At 50.7% G+C, this 25,740-nt stretch overlaps 4 protein-coding genes across 10 annotated transcripts in view; 1 reads left to right on the plus strand and 3 right to left on the minus strand.

Moving 5' to 3' along the window:
• The window catches only part of PLXND1 (plexin D1), a 68,695-nt gene extending 64,889 nt beyond the window's left edge, over positions 1 to 3,806 (plus strand). For both annotated transcript variants that reach the window (XM_014874095.2, XM_088171209.1), the window contains exons 35-36: positions 573 to 647; positions 1,285 to 3,806. In XM_014874095.2, the coding sequence (XP_014729581.2) occupies positions 573 to 647; positions 1,285 to 1,401 (192 nt within the window). In that variant the 3' untranslated portion in view covers positions 1,402 to 3,806. The remainder of the gene's footprint in view (positions 1 to 572; positions 648 to 1,284) is intronic.
• A 1,673-nt stretch (positions 3,807 to 5,479) lies between these two features.
• H1-8 (H1.8 linker histone) lies at positions 5,480 to 8,134 on the minus strand. The gene is made up of 8 exons (XM_014871688.2): positions 7,948 to 8,134; positions 7,540 to 7,734; positions 7,081 to 7,134; positions 6,845 to 6,975; positions 6,309 to 6,596; positions 6,114 to 6,231; positions 5,987 to 6,042; positions 5,480 to 5,908 (listed from the first exon to the last, which is right to left on the minus strand). The coding sequence occupies exons 1-8, from the start codon at positions 8,132 to 8,134 to the stop codon at positions 5,480 to 5,482; spliced, it is 1,458 nt and encodes a 485-aa protein (XP_014727174.2).
• A 1,611-nt stretch (positions 8,135 to 9,745) lies between these two features.
• RHO (rhodopsin) lies at positions 9,746 to 12,488 on the minus strand. Its single transcript, XM_014874082.2, has 5 exons — positions 12,128 to 12,488; positions 11,040 to 11,208; positions 10,760 to 10,925; positions 10,287 to 10,526; positions 9,746 to 9,865 (listed from the first exon to the last, which is right to left on the minus strand). The coding sequence occupies exons 1-5, from the start codon at positions 12,486 to 12,488 to the stop codon at positions 9,746 to 9,748; spliced, it is 1,056 nt and encodes a 351-aa protein (XP_014729568.1).
• A 3,579-nt stretch (positions 12,489 to 16,067) lies between these two features.
• The window catches only part of IFT122 (intraflagellar transport 122), a 29,359-nt gene continuing 19,686 nt past the window's right edge, over positions 16,068 to 25,740 (minus strand). The window contains exons 20-29 of one of the 6 annotated variants that reach the window (XM_014874063.2): positions 25,436 to 25,538; positions 23,687 to 23,827; positions 22,625 to 22,722; positions 21,687 to 21,787; positions 20,386 to 20,551; positions 19,305 to 19,416; positions 18,788 to 18,904; positions 17,908 to 17,987; positions 17,159 to 17,320; positions 16,068 to 16,498 (exon numbers count right to left, since the gene is read on the minus strand). In XM_014874063.2, the coding sequence (XP_014729549.1) occupies positions 16,409 to 16,498; positions 17,159 to 17,320; positions 17,908 to 17,987; positions 18,788 to 18,904; positions 19,305 to 19,416; positions 20,386 to 20,551; positions 21,687 to 21,787; positions 22,625 to 22,722; positions 23,687 to 23,827; positions 25,436 to 25,538 (1,170 nt within the window). In that variant the 3' untranslated portion in view covers positions 16,068 to 16,408. Of the gene's footprint in view, positions 16,499 to 17,011; positions 17,324 to 17,907; positions 17,988 to 18,787; positions 18,905 to 19,304; positions 19,417 to 20,385; positions 20,552 to 21,686; positions 21,788 to 22,624; positions 22,723 to 23,686; positions 23,828 to 25,435; positions 25,539 to 25,740 lie in introns of those variants that run through there. The other 5 variants (XM_014874058.2, XM_088171210.1, XR_015805942.1 and 2 more) reach the window with 5 other exon arrangements.

Here is a 25,740-nt window from a genome sequence, read left to right on the forward strand (position 1 = left end):
TTGAGCCTAACTAGCTCTGGCACTGCTGGGAATTGAGAGCAAAATTCAGTGCCAAAAAGCCAGGAAGTTTGGACGAGGATTTCTGCAGTCCCGCAGCCACCCAGCCAGCTGGCTCCCAGGCACAACTGCCAGGGACAGCCACTGGCAGCCAGCCCTGGTACCAGCCACACGAGCTGGCAGCCACATTCCAGATCAGAGTCCTGCCAGCGATGCACTGCATGTTCCTCAAAATCAAACCTTCTCCCCAGCGTGTTTTAGCTTTGGGCACCAAGCAGGATTTTTCTGTTGATATTCTGCAGTGCAGCTGATGTGCTGTCCCCTCCTGTGAAATAGTTTTGGACACACAGGGATATGCAGTGCTGCCCAGCATAGGTATTTACAGCTGGCTTTGAAAAGACCAAGACCTATCCTGATGCAAGCAAATGCAGCTTCCCTAAAAATCCAGCTGTACCAACATGACAGGAAAGGCAGGCACAATCTGCTTTCACTGTGGTCAGTGCCTGCTGGCTGGGCTGGAACTCACATGCTCCATCCTGCTGATACTCTCCCCTCTCTTTTCTCTCTTTATAAAGAAATATCGAAATGAGTTCAACACCAATGTCGCCATGGCTGAGATATACAAATATGCCAAGAGATACCGCCCCCAGGTGAGTGGGTTCTACAGCTCAAGGGCTCTGGGCTGCCTGGGAAGGGAGGAACCATCTCTGCAATAACCCCACAGGCACCTGCATCCAGTCCCACAGAGCAGGGATTATTGGGGTGTGCATACCTGCAGTACATATGTAATAGATGCAGATGCACCTACTCTCTGTCCCTTGGCTGTCAACTCCTTGGAAGAGAAGGCTGGCTCTTCCCAGATCATCCTAATGGCATTTGGCTGGGCTGAAGAACGGCTGCCAGATGTATAGACCCTTTCAGGAGAGCAAACAAAACCTGCAGATAAGGTCCACCCCCAAAATAACTTGCACCCGCTGTCCCTGCCTGTCCCTGCCACATCGGGGCAATGGCCCTGGCTGGCTCCTGCCCCCTGCAGCCTTGTGGGCTGGTGCTGTGCCCTCAGCTCTATTATAGCAGTGGATCTTTGTCACATACCACTCCACTCCTAGCCCTGACCAGGGGCCTCAGGAGAACAGGGGTGTGAGCACAGGGGCTGTGGGGCAGGGTGGGCTCTCCCCTTTGGAGCCCTGGCTGGGATTTGGGCTCCATAGGTCTGGTGGGGGGAGCTGGGCTGGCAGGTGGGCACCCCACACTGCCTCAGCACCATGCCTGCCTGTGTCTCCACAGATTGTGGCTGCCCTGGACGCAAACCCCACGACAAAGCGCACCCAGCTCCAACACAAATTTGAGCAAGTGATTGCACTCATGGAGGACAACATCTATGAGTCCTGCAGTGAAGCCTAGGCCAGCTGCAGCCCTGGAAGTGACCTTTCTTGCAGCACAGTGCCACAGGGGAACCTGCCTTCAGCAGCAGGCATACCTTGGTCATACTCAAACCAGCCTTGTGGAGAGGTTGGGCCTGGCCATGGCTAAAAGTTTGCCTCACTTCACAAGAAGCCACAAGACACCTTTCTGAGCAGCTAAAACTCCTCTGGTCTGCACTGTGGCACCCATAATTTATTTGCTGTTGCCAGCCAGAAATGGAGGCATGGCCCTTGTGGCAAGGTCAGTTCTCCACTTCCCCTTGGTCAGCACTCCGTGCATCCCTGTGCGTGGTCCCTCAGGACGGGGCTGCAGAGGCTGGAACAACAGACACAAAGCAGAAAGGTCACCTCAGGGAGCAATGACCACAGACAGCAAAGACCATCGTGGCCCGAGCTCCCACTCCATCCCTCCAACATCCTTGTTTTTCCAACACCAGGGACTCTTATCAGCTGTTCACTATCTGCTGCATTCTGTGTATATTTGTGCCTTTTAATTTTTGTACTGTATGTGTAAACATAACCACTCCTCCATCTGAGACTTGGGCAACAGCAGGGAACTCGGGGCTGAGACAAAGCAGTTGCTTCCCAAGCAGCTAAGGCATGGTGAAAGCACTTTATCCCAAATGGAGACGGGAGTGTGGGAGCTGCAGGGAGCACAGGCTGTGTTTGCAGAAGGGCTGTTCTGCCTTTCCTGGGCTCTCGTGTGTCCTGCACGGCGAGCTGGAGTGTGGTGGGGAGGGAACATTCCTCAGGAGCCAGCTGGCCACAGGCACGCTCCTGGACTGGCTGGGGGAAGGACTGAGCCCCACACGTGTCCATGGCACTGCACCACCTCAGCCCCAGCAACACCACCCATGGCAGCAGGCATGCCAGCACCCACGGCAGCCCTCAGGCCACACACAGGGCAAACACCAGGCAGCATTGGCTCTGCCTCTCCCTGTGACCATCACCAAGCATGAGGCCAGTCCTGCAGACGTGTCTCCTAAAGCAGCTTATTCTGCTTGCTTTGGGCTCAGCCCTGTGGCTGCTACCTGGCAGTGGGGCTTGGCTGCATGGCCAGCCTGTTTCCAGCCCTGAAGGGCACAGGGACTGCACCCAGCTGCTGTCAGCCCAGCAGTGACACGGGCCAGCAGAGCATCTCCAGCACCCAGAGCTGCAAACCAAGGCAGAGAGTGTCCCGCTCAGGCTGGGGTCACTGGGAGGGTTCCAGTAGCAGACAAATGGAGCTTGCCTGAGACTGGACACCCCAGTGCCACCCTGCCAGCCCAGCCTGGCAGCCTGTTCTCCCCCCCTGCAGCCTGGGGAGCTATGACTGCTCTGCTGGCCCGTGTCACACAGCCCCAGTGGAGGCTGGACACAGCCAGCACCACGTGCTCCAAGCCAGCATTCCTGCCCAACAAAGGCCCTGCCCAGAGGGCTGACACCGCGGCCACCACGGCTTGAACTGCCATATAGGAAAGAAACACAGCTACTACCTCACTGCAGGAGGGTGTAAGGGAAGCCTCTGTTAGTCATCCAGCTGGCTAGGATGCAGTCTGGCCTTGGATGACTTTGTCCACCAAAACTCCTGGGTGATTCACTGCCATGGACAGGTGGTCTCCATTCCATCATTTCCAGTAATGCCACATTTGTCAGAAACCAGAACATCAGAGTTGTGTATGTGTACATAGATATCTATTTTAAAACAAACAGTAGACTTTATCCAGTATGTTAAAAGGTGGGGAGGGAGAGGGGGGGAAAGGGGGAGAACAGAGTTTTTTTTAAAGAGAATACAGAAAAAGTATGTACACTGTGGAGGTCCCAATGTCTTTGCTGAAGATGTGGCTTCAGAATAGGAACTCTAAGAATGTAGCTGGGCTACATTTTATTTTGAAAGTGATTTCACAAAAATTTCTTGATGTTTTTGTCTTTTAGAAACTGTGAATAGCTGCCAGAGATGTAGGCAGGCCCAGCAGAGGAAAGGCCAGGGTGAGAAGGACCGAGGTAGCAGAGAATGTTGAGCTTGGCTGGAGGCAGGGAAAGGGCCATGGAGCTATAGCTCCATGTTGTTTGTTACAGAGAAAGGATACAGGTGAGCCAAGAGTAAATACAGTTTGCCTCCAGGTGCTGTGGCTGGGCCATGTATTGGGGCTATTGTTTTATTATTTAATTTTTCCAAAGCCAGAAAAAAAAAAAAAAAAAAAAAGAAAAGGTCGTTGCTACAACCATTTAAAGGAGCAACTTTAGCAGAGGGTTTGTAGTGTTGTCTTGAACCTCCGAGCCCTTTGTAAGATGTTTTTAAACTTTGGCACGTGTTGTGGGTGTAGTGCCCTTACCTGCTGTGTAGTGGAAGTGGCAGACTCCTGGCAAAGCCTATCTTTGTAATAAAACAAGGTGCTGAACCCATGAAGTGCAGTTCCTGCCAAGCACACGGGGAGGACACCTGCACAGCCAAGTTTTGCACATGCAGGACACACCATGTGTGGGGTCAGCAGCCCGGTGAGAACAGGTTTGTAACCCTGGGGTCTCCACACACCAGTGCCACAGCTCCTTCCCAGAGCAGGCACGGGAGGGGACAAGTGCCATGAGGACAGCAGCACCTGCACTGCAGTGCTGTGCACATGAGGATCAGTAACCCCGCAGGGGCAGCTGTGGCCAGGGCCCCTCACCTGTGCCAGGTGCCTCCCTGCACTGCCAGCCTCGGCTGCAGCTTCAGCACCCTGACACCAGCTGTGGCCTCAACAACCATGGCATTGCTGAATCTTCCCCCTCCCCTAGTAAAAGCTGTGCTTTCCGGACACCAGAGGGATTTCTTACTTCCACTAGGAAGTAGATTCTTTGCAAAGCTAAATCCAGCCATTAAATTATTCGGCCTCTCTCAAAGCAAGAGAGCTTTGCATTTCACACCCAGTGGGTGGTGAGAGGGAGGACACAGCCCCTGCCTGGCACTGCTGGGGACATTGCCACACAGGTGAGTGGTGCTCTGTGAGCCACCCCCATCTGAGAACCCAGTGAACTCTGCTCAGTTACTGCGGCCACATTCCCCACCCTGTCCCTGGGGGCACACGAGTTCCAGTTCCATTAAAGATGGATCAACACAGTCGAGGCTGAAGTTTAAGAGAAGTCAGTTTGCTCAGCTCTTGCTTAAGCCTCAAAGCAAGGCCAGGAGCCTTGGAGGGCAATGGCAAGGCCAGTTGCAGATTAACAAAATCCGCTTTAGAAAGAGTTTTACTTCCACTTACTTTCTCCCATCCAGGAGGAATGTAACCCTTTACACAATCAGCATGACCTTCAGAAGGGCCCTGCTCTGGGCAGAGCAAGAGAAATTCAGGCAATTGAGGCTATTAAATAGAAGTGTGATACACTGACCCACAGGAGCTCACAGGACAAGTTTGTAGGTGGGAACTGTGCCATAGGCTGGTAACAAGAGCATGAGCTGTGCTGGAGGCTACAGTAACACCCCAACTTGATTTTTGAGCCTTAAGACACCTCTATCTTCCTCCTACTGTAGTTAAAGCACAGGCTGCTTCACCTCTGCTGGGAGACACTTGCCCATGGCACACACCCAGACCTGCCACCCTGGTGCTCCTGTAATCCCAGCTCAGCCAGGCATTAGCACAAGGGCAGCCAGGACAGCAGAGGGCTGGACACCTCACACAGGCTGTGGGCACCATGGTTCCACACAGCACTGGCCAAACCCGAGGTGCTCTGTTCCTGAGGATGTCACTGTGCTGTGACCCGTGGGTCTCGGGGTCCCTGCCCATCACCTGGCACACTGTCAGCCTGCACAAATTGCCCCCAAGCCCTGCAGCCCCTTGGCACCACAGCTGGGGACACATGGGCACAGAGAGAGCACCTCTGCCCAAGGGCAGGCAGCACCAGCTCACCACCATGCCATGCAGGATTTCAGCACTGAGACATGGAAGCACAGGGACTCACAACAGTCATGGCATTCCATGAGGCAAGTAAAGAAACTTTATTAGAATGAGGTGAACGCAGAGTTAAAAACCTGTCTAATAGGGACTGAAACCAGCCCAGACCCCAAGGGCCTGGGGGCAGCTGAAGCAGGGCTGAGCTCACTATGGAGCCTTTTTGTCTGCTGCCATGGGGGCTGCCTTCTTCTGCCTGGCCTTCTTCCCCTGCCCAGCTCCTGGAGTCACCCGAGGCTTCTTTGCCTGATCTTGACCTCCCTGTGCCTTGGGGGCATTCTGCTGTGCCCCCTTTGGCACCTTCCCCTTGCTCTTCCCCCTGGGGGCTTTTTGGGGCCCCTTCACCCCAGCTGTCAGTGTCACTGAGCTTGCAGAGCTGTCACTGTTGCTGTCACTCTCTCCTGTACTCTCAGCAGCCAGAGCTCTGCTGGGTCCTGAGCGTCCTTTTCGGGGGCCCTGGCGGTGGCCAGCAGCTCTTGGGGGCCCTGCAGGCCCTGTGCCACGAGCCTGGGGCTCCTCAGCAGCTTGGCCATGCTTTGCTCTATCACTGCTGGGCTTCTGAGCTGCTCGAGGCTTGGCCTGGAGGGAAGGGAAGAGAGCAGCTCAGGGTGTTGCTGTGCCATGAGCCACCCCAGCCCACTGCTGGCCCCCACTCACCTTCACTGGCTTTGCCTTCGGCTGCTTGGTGGCTGCTGGCTGCTGCTTGATGGCACCTGTGGAGAAGGGATGAGTCCAGGCAGGGCCAGGCAGTGTGAGCTCGTTCACATCACCAGCAGCCCTTTACCTGGCTGTTGTGCTCCTGCCACAGGAGCCTTGGTGGCCCCTTTCTGTCCTGGCTTTCGGGGCTGTCCTCTGTCAGGGTCTGCCTGGCCCAGCTTGTGCCGCGGTTTCTTCTGTGCCAGCTGGAGGTGAGAGGGGAGTCAGCAGGGCCGGGCAGCAGCCCAGCCCCAGCCCTGTGGCTGCAGCAGCCCTGGCTCACCTTGAAGGTGCCAGTAGCCCCCACAGCAGAGGAGTTGTGGGGCCGCACCAGCTCCCCACAGCTCAGCCCCTTGCTCAGCGCCTGCTTCAGCAGGTACTTGAGGCGGATGGGGTCCACGCTGGGGTACTTGGCCAGGATGAAGCGTTTGATGGCCACGACGGAGGCACCCTTCTTCTCATCGTGGGCCCGCAGAGCCTCCTTGACCATCTGCAGCGTTGGAGGGTGCTGGGCCTGGCAGCGCCGGGCTATGCCAGAAGCTTTGGCTGCTGGAAGAGGGATCATTTGGGACTGGAGTCCAGTCCCGAGACACTCACACCCCCAGCAGCCTCAAAGCCCTCAGAAGACAAGCAGCCACAACCCTGCCCAACTCTACAGCCCCTCAGACCACAGATCAGAGCCTGAGCCCAAGCTCTGAGGGACCCCACAGCATTTGCAGACCCCTTACCCAGCTGAGGCTCCATAGCAGCACACAAACCCAGGCAGGCACAGGCAACTCCCCCACGGCAGCACAAACCCTCCTACCACACCCAGCTCACCTCCATCCCATTTATCTGATGAGCAGCCTGGCTGCAGGTGCTGGTTGGCAGCTGCTGATTGCTGTGGTGGAAGCCCAGGTGGAAGGCAGGGGCTGGAAGCTGATGGCTCTTTGCCAAAGCTTTGTGAGGGGCTGGAGGGAGAAGGAGCACACCTAACAGAGGGTTTGAAGAAGGATTGAGAGATGGGGAGGCTTTGCAGGGTGATTGCCTCGAACAGGCAGATGAGAGGTGTGTACCTGCTGTAAGGTGGGTGTTGGGGTGCTGGGATTGCAGCTTGCTGACAGCACTTGCTGTGGGGTGCACAGGGCATGGGGAGCCCACAGAGCCATTGCCACTGTGAAGGTGGGATGTGCTGTCTCCTTTACCGAGTATGGCCTCACTAGGAAATGGGACTCTGATAATGATGGGTGGGGGGAGATTCCACAAGTGAGAGAAGGAAAATTAAGTGAGAGAAGGAAAATTGGTTAGCCAGCAGAGGCGGAAGGAACAACTCTCCCCCAGTGCTACAAGCAGGACAACAATTCGCCCCCACCCACTGAATCCCATGTTCAGGGGAGAACACTCCCAGCCATGCCACTTCCATGACCCCTCCATGCAGGCACCTGTGCTTGTGAGGAGAGCTTGAGTAAAACACCAATGGCTCTTTGGTGTAGAAACAGTGCAAATGTCCCCACTGCAGAGACTGTCCACCTCACTGCCAGGGGTTTTGTGGGCATTGTCTGTTGGAAACATGAGGAAGTTGTACAGCAGGATTACATGACAGCAGGACTGGCTCATGGCCATCTCAGCAATAGATCTGAAGAGAACTGCCCAGAGACCCCTGTCAGGATCTGCACCCACCTCTTGAGCCAGGTGCCAGATCCTGGCTGAGGTGCCAGCAGGAGCCAGGTCTGGAGCAAGGAACTGGGAGACAGATCCATTACCTCGAGCCCCACATGCCCTCCTCCTCCCCAGACCAGCACCAGCACCAGTCTGTTCATTGCTTCATTTCCAGTCCATTTCTGAATTCCCCAGGAAGGGGACAGTGGGGGCACAGGAGAGCTGCTGGGGCTGGCACCACAGAAGGTTTGGGTGCATTTCCTCCTCCTGGATCCATCCATCACCTCTCTGGTAGCTCTGTGATGCCTCTGGCACCTGGCTGAGATGGAAGCAGGGTCCCAAACCCTTGCTTGCCCCTAGCACCACCAGCTGCAGCCAGGTGGCACAGGCTGGGGACAGCCTGTGGGCTTGGGGCCAGGCCTTGTGCCAGGGCTGGTACTCCACGGGCAGGAGAACCACAGTGCCAGGCATCACCATACTCCTGTGCAGCACAGCCTCACGGACAGCAAATAAACTCTGAATCCTTCCTTCTCTTCCCTCCAAAACCACCTCCCAGATTTGAAGTACATGAATCAGACATCAGCCTAAACACTGAATTATTCATAAAACTCTAATCTTTAGATTTCACTGAATATGCAGAAGTATCGATAAAAAAAATAATGAGAGAATTGTACTTGCAAATTGCTCTTTATTAAGGGTTTAACTCGCATGGGCTCTATACATTCCCTATTAGTCCTTGCAAAGCTGCATAGGATTAGAAATCAGAGAGGATAATAATGTACAAAAATAGTTTCAAATGTTGATAACACTGAACAGTGAGAAAAACATCTTATTTGTATAACTGAACTAAAAATAAAAATGAAGAACGCTGCTACAATTGCAATATGCCATCTTGTAGTGCTTTGAACATATGTCGGCATGGCTGAGCCATATGCTGCTGGGTCCTGCCTGCTGGGTGTGCAGGAGATCACCCTGCACCCAGCAAGCTCCAGAGCACCAGAGCTGCCCAGAACCTCCTGCCAAGCCAGGGCCAAACTGACCACAGCCAAAACGGGGAGGGACGTGGGCAAGCTTGCTGGGGGCTTGACTCTAGGGGTCCAAAGATGCTAAGGAAGAGAGACAGGACTGCAGGGAAGGGGTGCTGGGGGCATGGGGCAGAGCTGCTGCTGAGGGTGCAAACTCTGTCCTTGTGCTGCTGTGCCGTGCTGGAGGACTGAGCACAGAGCTGTCCTGAGCCATTCATGGCTGTGCCGTGCTGGAGGACTGAGCACAGAGCTGTCCTGAGCCATTCATGGCTGTGCCGTGCTGGAGGACTGAGCACAGAGCTGTCCTGAGCCATTCATGGCTGTGCCATGCTGGAGGACTGAGCACAGAGCTGTCCTGAGCCATTCATGGCTGTGCCATGCTGGAGGACTGAGCACAGAGCTGTCCTGAGCCATTCATGGCTGTGCCATGCTGACAGGGCTCTCTGTGCCACCTGCCTGCCAGCAGGATCCATGCACTGGTATCTGTCCCATCCCCCTGGAGGAATCACGGTGTCTCCCAGGACTTGTGGCAGATGGGACAGGCCCAGAGCTGGGAGCATCTGGCAGAGCTGGGGCACTTTGCAGCAGCCAAGCCTGCTCTGGGCAGACAGAGCACGATGGGCTGAGGGACTGGCAGCACTGGCTGGGATCCGTCTCCAGCAAAAGAGCCAGAAAGTGGCCCCAGCTCTGTCCCAGAGCAGCAGATGCAGAGTGTGCCCTGGCAGGGGTGTCAGGGTGGGTTGAGGGAGGCAGGGACAGCTCTGCCATGGCCCAGGCAGAGCTCTCTGACCCAGTCTGCACTCTGAGAAGGGGCATGAGCTCTCAGCAAGTCAACAGAAACGCATGGATTTTCGCCAGAGGAGCTAAGCCTTTGCATTTTAATTACAAAACGTGTGTACAGATTTTCAGCCTTGTTCCCAGGGTTCCTAGTGCCAGGAGCGAGGAGCCTGTCCCACGGGGCCTTGGCCATGGTGAAGCAGGGGCAGGAGGTGGCGGCGGTGGGGCTAAGGTTGTGCCCCCAGGGCAGCACCCCGGGGACTGGCTGCTCCCATGGGGCCTATGCAGGAGAGACCTGGCTGGTGGAGACGGAGGAGGTCTCTGTCTTGCCAGCAGATGTGTCCTCGTCACCCAGGGGGTTCTTGCCACAGCAGAGGGTTGTGATCATGCAGTTACGGAACTGGGAGAGAGGGAAGCGCAGGGTGAGCCAGCTGGACACCACGCAGCTCTAGCTGCAGAGCCGTCTTTAAGCCCAGCAAAGCTGCTTGGCAGCCCCCAGTACTGTGGTACAGGAGGAACCGTGCTTATATGGAGTCTCCTGCCCCACTGCCTGCTTCCCACCCCATCTACTGCCAGCCCTGCCTGCTGCTGTCCTGGCTCCTCCATCACCCCAGCACCTGCATTATTTCAGCTGCAATGGCCTTGCATTTGTGAGATTTATACAACACCAAGGATGAGCTGCACAGCTCATTTCCCATGTGCCAGGACTAGATCTCCTGGAAACAATCCCCCCTCCAGACCACTGGCACCCTGAGATGCTGTAACTCTCTGCCAGCTGTTAGAAACACAAAAGAGGAGTTGCCTGGCACCCTGCCAGTTACCTGTTTGTTCATGACAATGTAGATCACAGGGTTGTAGATGGCCGAGCTCTTGGCAAAGAATGCTGGGATGGTCATGAAGATGGGCCCGAAGTCCGACCCCTGGTTGGTGAAGATGTAGAATGCCACACTGGCATAGGGCACCCAGCAGATCAGGAAGGAGATGACCATGATGATGACCATGCGAGTCACTTCTTTCTCTGCCTTCTGGGTGGTGGCAGACTCCTGCTGCTGGGCAGCAGCCTGCAGGCAGAAGGGAATGGAAACACGATGGAGTCAGTGGGTGCTGCACCGGCAGGGACACAGGCTCAGGGTCAGGGTAGTCAAGCTGCACATCTGGAGTTTGCTATTTCCCTCTTCACGGATGGCCAGGCTGGCCCCTGGAGGGCCCTCCCTGTCACCATTCTTGAGCCTTCCCCTGGTGTGGGGCCCTTGCCAGCACTGGGACAGGGGTACTGTATTGGGTGGGTACCCACCTCCTTGACAGTGCAAACCAGGTTCCCATAGCAGAAGAAAATGATCGACAGCGGGATCATGAAGTGAACCACAAACATGTAGATGACAAAAGATTCGTTGTTGACCTCTGGCTTCAGAGTGTAATAGTCGATCCCACACGAGCACTGCATGCCCTCGGGGATGTACCTGCAAGGTGAGCCCAGCACGTCAGCACCCAGCACAGGAGACTGGCTGGAAGCCACAGCTGAGCCACCAGCCAGGCTCCCACGCCCCTGACACTGGGTCCAGTGCCTTCCCTACCTGGACCAGCCGAAAAGTGGGGGAGCTGCACATGCCAAGGCCATGATCCAGGAGAAGGCAACACCCATGATGGCATGGTTCTCCCCGAAGCGGAAGTTGCTCATGGGCTTGCAGACCACTACGTATCTTTCGATAGCCAGGACCACCAGTGACCACAGAGCAATTTCACCTGCACCAGGGAGAGGGACAGAAGGGGACACGGGGACTTTGAGCAACAGGAAATAAAAACACCCTGATGGCAGCATGAGGGCTCCTCAGACTGATGTTCCTGAGGACAACCCCTGGCAGCAGTTTAACCTCCTCCAAGGGTTCAGAAAGATAAACGAAGAACAGTCAAGGGCAGATGTGGTAGGACAGTGTGAGAAGACCCTTCTCACTGTACTGCTGACCCACAGGAATCACTTTGCTGCAGTTTTGAGATTCATGGCTGATGCCACCATTCATCTCAGACTTGCACCTGCAAGCCTGTGGTCACACTCTGATATGCAGCAAGTGCCCGTCATCCCAGGGCTTCCCCTCACTACCCACAGGTTCCCAGGAAACTTGTGCAAGGACCAAACCAGTAAAACAGTAGCTGTGGCTGAAGGCTGAGCGGCATGGAGGAGAGCATTTTTAGACACACAATTTCTGTTTAACATCTGTTTGGTTCCATATCAGGCTGGCATGGGGAGGGGAGCCAGCTCTGCTTGCCTCTACCACCATGCACCACACCAGAGCCAATGGCAGATTCAGCCCTGCAAAATGGGAGGAACAAAATTATCATCTCTCAAATCAGAAAGTGAGCCAAGGAGATGTGCAAATCCAACAACTGCAAAATCTGCTATTGGCTGCTTTTCATTGCTGTGCTCTGATTCTCAGGGTACTGAGCAGGTGGCTCCCAAAATAAAGGGTTTTTTTAAAAAGTGTCACTTGTCACTTTCTTCAGCTCCTACCCAGAAACATGGCAAATGGCCTCAGTGCACATCAGCAGCAGATCAAGGATGTTACAGGTACCATGTTTGTCCAAGGTCATCTATGTGTTTTCCCTCCCAGTACTAAACTCCAGGGAAATTCCTGACAGAAGACATTTGAATATTTGGAAAACTTACCGCCCAGTGTGGCAAAGAAGCCTTCGATGTAGCACCCTGTTACTCCAAAGACAAAGTACCCATTCATGGAGGTGTACATGGTGGTTGTGAAGCCTCCAAACACCATGAAGAGGTCGGCGACCGCCAGGTTCAGCAGGATGTAGTTTAGAGGTGTCCGGAGCTTCTTGTGCTGGATGGTGACGTAGAGCGTGAGGAAGTTGATGGGGAAGCCCAGCAGGATCAACATGAACATGTAAGCAGCCAGGGCTGAGAACTTCCAAGGCTCAGCCAGGTAATACTGGGGGTACTCGAAGGGGCTCCGCACCACCCCGGTCTTGTTGGACATGGGCACGTAGAAGTCTTGGCCTTCTGTCCCGTTCATGGCTGCAGTCTGTGGGGCGCTTTCTGCTCTTACTCTGGGAGTTCTTTTGTGGAAGGGGGGAATTGCCTCTGGAATGGAGCTCCTGCCACCTCTCAGCCTTCTCTGTCACCCCAAGGAGAACCAGTTAAACTCTCCCCCACAGGGCACCTCTTATAAAGTGCCCCCAGGGTAAGCTCCAGGCACTGGTGTCAGCACGATTAGGGTTTAGAGAATTATTAATCATAATCATCCCAGGGTAATTGGCTTTCCTGGGAAGGTGTTAAGGTGACACCAGTTTCTGGCCAGCGCTGTCATTGCTGGAGACCCTGGCTCATGGTCACATATATAAAGAGGTAGCTCTGCACTGCTGCATTCATTTGCAGGGGCTCACACCAGGCAGCACCTCCCTTGCACAGCCTCACTCTTCCTTTCCCTTCCCCCTTACAGGAGGAACAGGTGTGGTTCAAACCCCAGGACTGTGGGTTTGGGGGCTGCAATGGTGGCTAGGCTGGGCAGGTGTGGTGTGGTCCCGTGGGACACAGAGGAGTGTCCCAGCCCCATTCTCACAAGGGGACTGTGGATCTGTGAGACCAGCCAGTCTCCAGTGCAGAGCCACCCCTACATACTGCCAGGCCCTGTGGGAGCTGCAGAAGCAGCATGACCAAACCTTCTCCACATGCTCCAGCCACCTCTCTACTCAGGATTTGGCTGTAGGTGTGACCACCACTGTGAAACACTTGGTGCACTGGCAGGTTACCAGCTGTGCCACCTCCTGTGTGCCTGTCTGTGTATCTCATTTGGGTCATGCCAACTACATGGGTAACACCTAATAAATAGCTGTTATTCCATCTGTCCTGGAGTGGAATCATTCTGCAATGGTGCTGAGAAGGCTGCTGGACCAGGGCACTGATGGGAGGTTCAGAGCTGAAGCCAGCACTCAGCTTCATATGCTGGTTGATAGACAACCTCAGTCTCCTCAAACCTTGCATAATCATCAAACTCCACGGGGCTCTGGTTGGAGCCTTCCATACCCTCTGTCTCTCTACTCTAAGCACTCAGTTGTGCTTAAAACACCCCTTGTGCCAAACAGCAGATGAGTTTCACATTATCTTTTCTTAGTTTTTCAGAGGCAGTGGCACAAAACGTGCAGGAGGTGAGCACAAAGAGAGACTTTGCTGTGCCCCTTCGTAGGTGACAGAGGCTGGAAGGGAGCTGAGCACCTGCCTCCCCTTGCTGTTTTGGCTGCACTGAGGGCTGGAGCAGGTGAACGTGAGGCCTCATCCATACAGGAGGATGTACCAGAGCTGCTGGAGCTCATGGTGCAAGCTGGGCAGAATTTCATGTCCTCTTGGCTTTAATAAACTTCCTCCAGTCCTGGCCTAGTTTTCACCAATGTTCCTTGTAGGTTAGTTTAGCAATAAGTTTAATGGGAGAAAGCACAAAGCACTGTACTCTCCTTAGAGCAGAGACCAAGCTGGGAAACTTGCCCTCTAAGTGGGGAAGGTGGAAGGAGCTGAAGTGCTGGCAGCACAGGCTAGGGCAGAACCTTGCTGGCAGCCTCAGAGTCTCTGGACAGTCCCAAAGGTCTTTCTTCACCTTAACATGAAAACACCAGGTCCTCACATGCACTCTGTTCACCCTAAGTCCCTCTCAATTAATTTCTCACACTTGTTGCCAAGGCCAGAGCAGTGCCGCATTCTAACTGCAAATGCAGCTCTTTACACTTGTACCTGGGCACACAGGGATTAAAGGTTTATTTCCTAAAACACTTTAAGCTGAGGCAATAAGCCACTGCTGAGGTAGCAGCTGCTGTGCAGAGCTTAGGGCTGGCGTGCGTCACCACTGGATGCAGCAGTGGGATGGGCAGGCAGCTGAGAGAGAGGAACGGGACAAATTCCTCACAACAGCTTCCAACCGAAGAGCCATGGTGGGACCTCTTGTACCTCCAGGGACTCCTCAGCATGAAGCCAGCTGCTGGACTCCAGGGCACAGGGCAGCCTGGACTAGAACACCTCCATCATGTATGAGACAAGCAGAGTGGTTCTGCCCAGAAAAGCCCAAAACACTTTTCAAAGCTAGACTATATTCACAGAGTTGTTTTAAAAAAACATAGATCCATTTTGTGTCTGTGTCACTTCAAACCCTTTCTCTTCTTTTTTATGATTTTTCATTCCCATTGGCTCTGCACAGCCAGCTCAGTTCCAGAAGGAGCTGAATTCCACCCTGGCTCCCATCTCAAACAGCATTGTTTATCCATGTCAATAGCAGAGTCTTCACTGCAAACAGTGACAGCTGAGTCAGAAAGCAGACGAGCTGTAATTAGAACAGAATGTTTTTAAAGTGGTAAATCAAGCAAACTTGGTCAGGAAGCACTGAGGGACTCAGAAAGCCGGCAGTGTGATTGCAGGGTGTCCTTTTCCAGAGGAACTGGAGCAGACACACATCCCGTTCACGTGTAGAGTGCTGCTCCCCCGGGAGCTGCCCTGCAGCACCGACCACCTCAGCCAGCAGCTCGTGTCCTTGGCCACCCAGGTAAAGGCTGGAACAGACAGGCTGCCATCACAACACAGCTCGTGGCAACATGGGCACAGCTCATACTGGATTAAAGCCAAGAGCCACAGCACTTCCCAGCTCCAGCCAAGCTGGTTACCTACACGAATCTTCCCCCTGCTGGGAATGACCCTGTGGCCATCCTGGTGAGATTCCCCTGCTCGAGGAATCCGTGTTGGTGTCACTGGCACAGAGCTCACTTCCCTCACTGTGCTGGTGTCCAAACTGGCACTGGGAATACACGAGCTGCAACTGGGGCTGAGCACTGGGCTCTCCATCCTCCCTGCTCTGTCCCCTCAGCAACAGGCCAGAGCAGGGCTGGGAACAGAGAGACAGACCTGGGACAGCTGGCCGAGGGGGTGTGCCACTCCAGATGACGTTGTGCTCCCGAATAAAAGCTCAGGGAAAGGGGGAGGAAGGGAGGATGTTGTGTTTGTGGTGTTTGCCTTCCCAAGTGACAGTTATTCATGCTGAGCCTGGCTCTCCAGGAAGCAGGGAATAAATTCCTTCTTGCTTTGCTTTGTTTGCATGCAGAGCTCTGCTTCAGCTATTAAACTGTCTTTATCTCCACACAGGAGTTTCGTGGCTTTTGTTCTCCTGCTTCTTGCCCAATCCTGTAGGGAGAGCAAGCCACTGCACGGGCTCAGGTGCTGCCTGGGACTGATGCCCCCCGTGTCTCCTGCCTCCACAAGAGGCTGCAGCAGAGAGCAGAGGGTCTGCCTCCCCTCACCTGCACACTGAGCTCACCCTTGGCTCAGGACTGACACCTGGGCATGCTGGGGACACCCTGCTCAGCAGCACTCCCTTGGCACAGCCCTCCATGGCAGCAGCACGGAGCTCAGGTGTGCACTTTAACCAGGTGAATTCCACACCGATTCAGCCACCACCTGCCCCAGGGTGTCTGTGAGATGCCTCCAGAGCCAAGAGTAGTGGAACTCTTCAGATTATATTTGGAGGGCTCTAAATGCTGTTTTTGCCTAAATGGAATAGAAAGGAAAAAGCAATTCAAGATCAGAAGCATGAGTATTAGAGCAAATTCTGAGACAATAGTGAAAAATAGTCCCATTTATTTGAAGACCTGTCAATAACTGGTGTGTGTTAAGAAGTACAATCTGGAGTAAAAACAATGACTTAAAGGCTGAAGTTAATCCTAGAAACGTTCCTGTAAAATTCTGTGGCAATTCAGCTGCTTGCCTGGAAAATCCAGAGTATATTCACAAAACCCAAACATTTTAATTTAAAAAAATAGTTACAATTCTTCAACTTGTTCCACTCTTACATACAAAATGAGACAAGATGATGTAACCAAGTTACTACAAAAGCTCTACAGGTCTAAGTAGTGTTTTGCCAAGCCAACAGGAGTGTCTGCTGAGGTAAAAGCCTGGTTTTCTTCACTGGTTTGATTCATCTGTTCTCCTCCGACAGAATGGACAACAATTATGCTGGAGTATGAGAAGCTCATAGTCTTCTGTGTGAAACATCTGTGAATTAGGAACAGATTTAAAACAAGTTAGCCTGTACCCTAAGAAAACGCACACTGAGCTCAATTGCTGCTCAATAGCACAGATATTCTGGAACTACCATCACAGAGAATTGGTCCTCTTAGTTTCAATCACCTGAGATGCTACAGCCTGGAACAGAGCAGCAAGCACTTCAGAGACCTCTGACAGTGCTGCTGAGAAGGCACAAACCCATTAAAAAGGATGGACAATTAGGCAGTTGTGTAAGCAAACATGACTGAATTCCAGCATTTCAAAAAGTCATTTCTGAGCGAGGCAGAAGCAGACAACAGTCACTGACTGGTTTTCATTGCTAGACCTCTAGACCAAGTCAGAGAGACAGAGCAAAAGGAAATAAATACAAACAGCTTCTGTTGGTCAGCCAAGGTTTCCTCAAGAGGCTCTGACTTGCTGCCAGGGCAACTTCTCAAATTCTTGACTATGGCCATGTCTTCCAAGGCAGCTGCTCCTGTGTGTACCACACAGCCCAGAGCTGGGGCTTCCCTGCTCTGCCTCCACCTCGCTCAGGAACTTGCTGAGTACATTTCAGAGCATGAGGTTTCAGTGACTAGCACAGTTCCACCCATCAGGCTCTGGGCAGGGCTCTTTGCTGACGTTTCAGAGCTGTCCACGAGGCAGTACCTGGAAGCAGGAGGGGCACATGGTGATGGAGGCGTCGGGCAGCAGCGAGCGGTAGAACTGCCAGCGCAGCGGGCGTGGCCAGCGCTTGACCAGCACATCCCTCCGGCTCATGGAGCGCAGCACGGCTCGGCTCACCACCACCGGCACGAACTCGGAGCCTCCCTGCTGCACCAGAGCAGGAGTGCAAAGATCACTGTTACCAACTGCAGGGGCCCTGAGCATTTGTCAGTTGTTTCAAGAAGCAAAGCAAAATTCAGCAGAAGAAGCTAAGGCAGAACTGGCCCGAGCCTTGTCCCACCAAACTCCCTGTCAGTTTTATCAAAACCTTCACCAACAGCAGCACCCAGCCACATCTATTTCCAGTGAGCTTCCCTTCTCTCTTTAATACAATTCCTTGCAAATAACAGCCATGTCACAGTCTCTAGGAAACCCTCACAGTATGGCCTGCTCTATAGGTGTGTTGCTGCTGTACCAGTACACAGTGAGGAAACGAAATTCCAGGAGTGTCTGCTTTAAAATCTCTGTTGTTTGTGAGGTTTTGGGGGATTTCTGTGTGGGTTTTGCTAGTTTGTTTGTTTTGAGGCGTTTTGTTTGTGTTCTTAAGGGAGGAGTTAACTCCCTTAGTCCATTTCCCTCTCCCAGTCCCCTGCTCTGCAGCTCTCTTTGTAGCACACACACACCAGAAGAGTGGCTTTATAAAGTAAAATTTTCTATTAATTTCTCTTGGTGGACACAGGTACAGTTCTTACCTCAAAGCTCAGTTTTGCTGTAAAGGGATCACCATCCTCAATAATATCTGCACTGTCATCAAGCTTCAAAGTCTGAGTATCTGGATGCACGTTTTAAGGAAGGACAAGAATTCCTGTACAACTGGCTCTGCCTACCATTACAGAATCAGTATGAGAGAACCCCAGCAGGACCAGTACCCTTGCTGCTTCAGAGTATCTCAAACTGTGACAGTGCCAGGTCATTACAAAAAGTACCAAGAAGGCCTTGCTGGGATTTCCAGTGCCTGGGGAAGTTTATCACTGCAGCTGCTGTAGAACAGCAAGACTGACCACAGCCAGGCATGACATCAGTTCTACCCTTCCACAGATGACAGAGCAAAGGAAGCAATCTACTGAAGTTATATTTATGGGCAGCTTTAGTCAGAGTTTGTGTGTTCTTGTGCATTACTGTACATCTCATATTCTATAACCCCCACAGCAACTGGAGCTCTGGATGCCAAAGCATTCCCAACCAGATCTCAACAGGAAGAGTCGTGAAGTGCTACTTCCTTTGGCTTGAGAGAAGGCAGCCTCTAAAAGAAGCTGTTATTGGAAGCAACACTCTCCAGATTCCCCTCATCCTTGTCAGAAAGCAGGTCACACCGAATAGGTAAAGCATGGCATTCCACTGTTAAAAATAAACATTGCACAGGATTATAAATAAACTGTCCTGATGGAAAAGCATCCTGACAATATTAGGTTTAGTTAAACCATGTTTTGGTTGTTATACTAACACAACAAAGATGCAATTGCACTTCCATCAGTCATATGACAAAAGGAATTAAACCTAAGGGGAAAAATAACCTCTAAATTGTTTAATTTTTCCCTAAGAAAAGGAAACCAGTTCTAATCAGAAGGATACGCTCGCTCATCGTCTCTTGCCATTTACTCACTCTTGGAGCTTCAAGATCAATGAGAGCTACAGCTTCTTCATCTGTGATGCCATCTTCCAAATAGAACTCGACCAGATGCAGCACCTCTAAAAGGTGGGAAAGGCAGGAAGTGTTTGACCTGCAAGAGCTCAGGAAGTGCTCATAGCAGATACTGTGCTCCTTCACATCAGTTCTGCCCACCTTCTCTCATGAAACAAGTTAAATAAAATAAAATTACAGCAAACCAAACCCCCTGAACTTCTGAAAGGATTGTGTTCATCTTCACACTAGGTGTGTCTGGCCATAAAACAATGCTGCACTGCTGCTCTGCAGTGAGAGCCAGCAACCCCCACTTAGTCAAATTTAACAACAGTAAAGGAACTGGTTTGCTTGTAACAAAAGTTTGTTTGGCCAAACACACTGCAGTGAGAAGAAATGAAGCACTAGTGTACTCTGTTAACATTTATCTACTTGCAAAGCACGAGCAAACCCGAGGTCCCAACGCACCGTAGGAGGAGGCTGAGAAGACAAAAGGCTGCCTGCAGTTAATGCACACATTCCCCAGGTTATTCAGCAAAGGGTTGTTGGTGGAGCACCTGTAACACAGGGGCACGAGCTCCTGAAAAGACACATTGAGAGCATGGTAATTGCAGACCAGCACAGCCCCAGCTCTTTGTTTCCAATTAAAGACGGCCCCTTCGGCTGACAACACAGATACAACACCAGCACCAGTCTGGAGAAGCACTGCTGTGAAATCAGATCCTTCAACATCTGAAAATGTTTTCCCTTTTTAACAAACCAGCAAGTTTTCCCATTAAAAATAGATGGCTTCACCATTTTAACAATTAAATTTTCACCTTGCCTTTGCAGTAACAGAAGCAGAGTTCTGCATCAAATACACAGGGACAAAAAAAGCTGAAGAGAAGTTTACTGAAGCAAAGTTTTTTGCTCTAAGATTTAGTCAAATTTAGGTTCTCCAAATAATTAATCTGTTTTCAAGAGCAGAGTTATTTTAGGCAGTTCTTAAAAGGTGTGTTTCTATTATTTCAGGAGGCCAGGTGCATGTTCACTGGTACAATGCAATTTATTTTTAGTGAGTACTCCCTGAGACATGGCTTTATAGAACACTGCAGAAAGCCAGACTTCAGTGAAAGAAGAAAAGGTGTTAAAATAAGATTTACGGAAGGAAGGTCACTGAAGGGATGGAGGGAGGAGGGAAAGAGTGTGAGGAGTGGGACAAATGAAAGTGACCTCCAGCTGGAGAGAAAGACAAAGGCTGTGGAACAATAGCATGTGAATGGAGAGAAAAGGGCTTGGAAGAATTAATAGGCAGAGAGGAAGGTGGCTGCAAGAGAGGAGAGGGAGGATGGAAGCTGTCCACAAAGAGAGGCTGATTTTAATTTGCTCTCAGGAGCAGAAGGAAGTCTGACTTGAAGAATAACAATAAAAGGACTGTGTTTCCAGCAGAAACATAATTATATCACAGACCCATGCATAATGTATTTCAGATTGTTTTGTGCACACAGGAACTCATATTCTAGGATTAGGCCACATATTAATGATTAACATGAACCACATTACAGCTTACTTCACTGTCATGGAATGGCTTGGATCGGATTGTCAGGCTGCCCAGCTCAACAGATTTCTGGAACCTGTCTGGGATCTGCAGTCCCTGCAGCTTGTCATAGGCATGACGAGCCAATTTATATGCACCAAGAGCTTTACTCTGCTTTGCCAGTGCCAATAATGTATTGCTATAATTTAATTAAGGAATAAAAATACATACAGCATTTATAAAAAAACTCAATACCCTGTCTAATCATAGCAGTCGTGCAATGAAGCATATCCAACACCAGGACTTCAAACAGGCTTTAACCAGAGAAATCTGTTTACAGAACTTCACTTACAAACATGTATGAAAGGACTATCAACATATCTGTGGGCAATTATTAGCAAGGTAAGGTAAAAATAAATAAACACTGCTATGGTTAAATATTCTGACTCCATTTACAATATTTCAATAATTTTGGGGCGCATGCATTTTCCCCCAGCCACAAAAAAACCAAAATCCAAACATTTTTTTACAGCATAAGTAACCCACTGACAGTGAGGAAATGCACCTGATGTGATTTCAGAGTGTGCCCCTTGTTAGCAACCAAGCCCTGTCCTTGCCTTTGAGCAGAGTGAAACACTAACTGCTGTTTACACCTACTGACCACACAGCCTGTTATCCAAGACTTCATCAAAGATTCTGTTTTTAAGTAAAAGGAAAGCTAACATCCCATCCAAAGCCAGAAATGAAGTGGAGCCAAGACCTCCCTATGGCATGCAGTGACCCTCTGGCTCTCTCCTACAGAAAGGTGCATTTCACTGGGCTCACACAGCCCATTTGGGAAGCACTCACTCCCCAGAGGTTCACCAGGCACCAACAAAGCCATACAGATGTTGGCCTGACAGACCCCACGGCCACACCTCATGGACAGCAAAAGCTCCAGGGTTTCCCTGCTTCTGCCTCAGTTCAGTCTCCTTGCACTGCCAAGATGCAGAGCCAACATCTTTCTGCAGTGCCTGGTGTCCTCCTGCTCCCGGTGACACAGGGGACACACCAGACAGACTGGGCAGGTGTTCAGGGTGGCCTAACAGAGTTACATGTTAGTTGATTTGCACAGCTCTCCAGAACTATAACAAAGAGCAAACTAGTGCAGCTCAGCACACAATAGTTTGAAGATGCTGATTATTCCTGAGGGACAGAAGTCAGTTCCCATTAATGATAGCCAACAGCTGACAGCAAAGATTCCCTGCAGGAAGTCCCTGCCTTGGACCAACAGCAGTTATTCCTTTCATGTATCACATGATAACTTCTAGATTTTGAACTATATTGAAGGATACACTTTTGAGATCCCCAGAGGAGTCTCCTTTGTTAAGCTGTGAAGCAGAAACCTGGAAATATTGAAGAGGGTTTCAGGCAAGTGGAAGCTGAAAGGTTCCTCCTGTGGTATGAAAAACAGACACACATTTCTAAGCTGGAAAACCAACAACTTACATCAATAAGCAACACAGCACAAGGCATCTCTAGTACTATGCTTCTTTCATCCCTTGAGAAAAGAGGTGTTGACAGAACCTAACAGTGGATTTTGCATGTCTTTATCACCAAAGCTTACGCCTGATACAAACAGAAAAGAGACAGAGAGATCACTGTAGCTAAAACAGAACCTTTAACAGGTTATTTTAAAATGAGGGCAGTCTGCACAGTCACAGGGCAGAGTCTCTAGCACTGTGAGATCTAAACAGCAAAGACTCCACAGCACAGAGTCTTCTTTTGGGCAAGGGCACTGAGCAAGGGCTCTCAAATGTTTTACAACAGATATTGCTCAAATGGTGATGGCAGCATGACTCTAAGTGCTGGAATTTGCAGGAGCTCCTCACTCGTGATGCACATCAGTGACACACGTGGCACCCTGTGGAAATCCCCAGGCCAGCCTGCCTCCTTCTGTTCAACCCTGATTTCCAGTGGCTAAGGGAAAAACTGACCCTGGCCTGTGCAGGAGCAGAGGCTCAGGTCCATGGCACCAAACCAGGGCAACCAGCAAAAAGGGCCAAGGGCAGGAGGGAGGTCAGGCATTGGCACAGCCCTGCCCCACCTGCAGCTGTAAGGAGCTGAGCAAGCTCTTGTACAGGACAGCTGAGGACTGTATAATAAAATAAAGTTAAATAAATAAATAAATGTACTATACAGTAATTGCTTGGAAAGTCCTAGTTATTTTTGGACTCCCTAAGGAAAAAAGCTCAGGAAGCATAAATACACAATTCTAAAGTGATTATCTTACAGTGTATCTTTGAATAAAGTGATAGACATGGTAAACTTCTGCCAAATGCTGGAAGTGATGAAACTTCTGCAACATTTCAGTCTGCTGTCCTTCGTTCTCTGTGGGAGGGAAAGGCATTGGTGTCAGTCTCCAAGAGCAGACTGTGAGGCTCAGCTGGAAGAAAACAACCTGTGATGATGTTAGCAGCAGCACTGCCAGAGGAGGTATGCACCAGGTCAGGTATGTCCCATCTACCCATGCAAACCATATGCTGCAAGAGTTGCTACTCTTCTGAGCAAACTTCTGGCCTGAAACAAGCACAGCCAAACACTGAACAGTTGAGTTGGTTTAACACAGCCAGAGGCCACAGCTGAGCTACAGGTAGAAAGCAGCAGCTGTGCATCCCTGGAAACCTCTTCCAGAATGCCAGAGTTCACAAATACAATTAGTTCTGAAAACTTTCACAAACACCAAATACACTACTAAGCTGTTTGGGAAAACCCCTCAAACATCTGAGGGGTGACAGATCAGCTAAACTAAACCAAAGGTACTTAGAGCACCAGGATAAAGGGCAGTATTCCCACCTTCTGTGGTCATTACCACTGAACTACACCTATTAACTATAAATACCTCTCCCCCAGTGACAGACATTTGGGAGACAAGATGACTTCTAGCAAACAATCAGTTTTACCTGTTGGCAGAAATAATTAGTAACCTCCTATACCTATGTTCCAACACTTGAGGTAACTTACTCTCCAACATCTCCTAACTAGCACGTTAGCCCTCCAGGCAATGGGTGTGGTGGGAAGGTGCAGGAGGATACATGGTCCCACGAGGCACGATTTTCATCCCAGCCAGACGTCAGAGCGAGCCTTATGCCTGCTGATGTCGCTGGTTTGTTTATTTGTTTTAAATTAGCACATGGGAAAAACAGGGGACTACAAAAATAGCACAAGCCCGAGATAGGCACAGCATTCAAAAACCCAAAGCAAAGCAGCAGCAGTGAAGCAGCTGCAGCAATGCTATCACAATGTGCACGGGCACAATAAGGTGACAAACACACTCTTCCTTTCGGTGACTCACCTTGGGCTATGTCTAAGCACTGCATGGAAAGCATCCAGTAATAATAGGCTGCGTCGTTAAATCGGCTTTCAAGCACGGCGTTGTGTGTTAACTGCTCCAGCACCAGCACGGCCTCTCTCTGCCTGCCTGCCTTGTGAAACGCTGCAGCCCAAAACAAAGACGGGTTTACAGGGTCATTACATCAATTAACGGAAATTAGTGGTTTTCAACTGAGAGCAGTCTATTCAGCCCATATCAAACACTGTCCAGGACAGGCTAAAAGGGATTATACATTGGTATTTTCTTCCTTGACAGTGACACTAATGGAGCATGAGAAGAATCTGTAGGTATTTTGAAGCTTTTACATTGTCTCAGCAACTCTTGAGCTCAAGGAGAATGTGTAACACTGGTTGCTGGGGTTTATTTAAATAGAAAAGAGAGAAGATGCTGTGATGATCAGATCTCTGTACAAATAACAGTGATCCCCAAACACTACAAATCACAGCTTCACTCAAAATCAAAACTACAATAAATTGTTTGAAGTCAGTGCTCTGGTGTGTATGAATACTTTAAAAGTATTGTGCTGAATACTTTAAAAGAGTACAGCTACTACATCCTTCTGTCATTTACTAACAGCATCTCCTTTCCTGATGCACTAAATAATACCTTGAATACTCACTTGGCAAACATGAATTTGGCCAACGCAGTCTCCACAGAAAGGAGTGGGGCTGAGGGAGAACCAACCCCAAAAAACCCAACCCCACAGCACTGCTGCCCCCTGAGTGAGGCCAGCTCAGCTTGAACCAGACCTCACATTCTGTTCTGAGAGCAGAACAGTCCCAGGAGGACCTGCAGCTCTTCCAGCTCTGGGCATGCAGAGCTGAGCCCCAGAGCTCTGTGGGGCAAATGGGGCCTCTAACCAGCACTGGGGAGTGCAAATACCCCCCTGCCCTAAAGCAGCTGCTCAAAGACTTGGTGCCAAGCCACACAAACTCACTTTGTGCACAGACAGCCCGGGCCCAGCACGTTCCCTGCCCTGGGCTCTCCTAAGCCGAGCAGAGCCGGGTTTGGACCCGGGCAGAGCCGGGCTTGGACCCGGGCAGAGCCGGGTTTGGACCCGGGCAGAGCCGGGTTTGGACCCGGGCAGAGCCGGGCTTGGACCCGGGCAGAGCCGGGCTTGGACCCGGGCAGGCTCAGGAGCAGCTGCTGCTGCTGTCACATGGAACCACACCTGAGCCAAGGCACTGCACACACAGCTCCCTTCTACAGCTCCTGTCTCTCCACTTCGTGCACAGGATGGAAAGTTGACAGCTCTGTTCAAATGTAATCTTATAAGCCAAACAAACCCCACAAAAACCTTAAAGAAACAGGAAAACTTGACTTGTGCAAAGCCAATATTAGCTAAATAGAATGAAAAATTACGTTTTTCACTGAGGTTTATAGGAGGGCTGCCATATTTTGAATTTTTGTGGGATGAAAATCTTACAACAGCCAGGATTATATGGCAAATACCCCTTATGTGCCACACTCAGACATACAAGATAAAAGATCTGGACTTATATTTAGATGCCATAATTTTTGATACATCCATCACATTTTTCTATAAAATAAGGAGATTTCCTGTCACTTTAAATCAGTACAAAAACATGGGTTATATTTAGTTTTAATATCACTGATAAGAAATTGGCCAGGACAGAGTCTCCATATTCTGTAGTGGAGAACTATGGAGTAAATATGGAGCAAGCAGTGCTCTGTCAGTGACATTCTCACCTTTTTGGGCTTCTTCAAATCGATCACTCTCTGCCAGCCACTGAGCATAAGGGACATAGACTTCATCTTTGAATTCAGGATGCTTTTCACACAAAGCAAATGCCTGACAAATAAAAAACTAATTCTTAGAATATTGCATATTTAAACAGTTAAAGGGTTTAAAATATTCCATGGGATCAATCCTTCAGCTCTAAGAAAATTCACAGTGAAACATATAGAGAGTGTAATCCATATTTTCTCCAGTATGAAACTTATGTGTTTTAAAATAAAAAGCAATCAACAACAAAAGAAAAGAAGCTTAGCAT

This window comes from Sturnus vulgaris, chromosome 11 (genome assembly GCF_052056855.1).
Source record: "Sturnus vulgaris isolate bStuVul1 chromosome 11, bStuVul1.hap1, whole genome shotgun sequence".
Taxonomy (NCBI): Eukaryota; Metazoa; Chordata; class Aves; order Passeriformes; family Sturnidae; genus Sturnus; species Sturnus vulgaris.

Coding starts and splice junctions, on each gene's coding strand:
- H1-8 (XM_014871688.2), bottom strand. CDS start 8,134: ATGCCTGGCACTGTGGTTCTCCTGCCCGTGGAGTACCAGCCCTGGCAC. Junction 7,735..7,947: donor ATCACAGAGCTACCAGAGAG/GTGATGGATGGA, acceptor TCCTTGCTCCAG/ACCTGGCTCCTGCTGGCACC. Junction 6,043..6,113: donor GGCAGGAGCACAACAGCCAG/GTAAAGGGCTGC, acceptor CCTTCTCCACAG/GTGCCATCAAGCAGCAGCCA.
- RHO (XM_014874082.2), bottom strand. CDS start 12,488: ATGAACGGGACAGAAGGCCAAGACTTCTACGTGCCCATGTCCAACAAG. Junction 11,209..12,127: donor CTTCTTTGCCACACTGGGCG/GTAAGTTTTCCA, acceptor TCCCTGGTGCAG/GTGAAATTGCTCTGTGGTCA. Junction 10,527..10,759: donor TGGTTTGCACTGTCAAGGAG/GTGGGTACCCAC, acceptor TTCTGCCTGCAG/GCTGCTGCCCAGCAGCAGGA.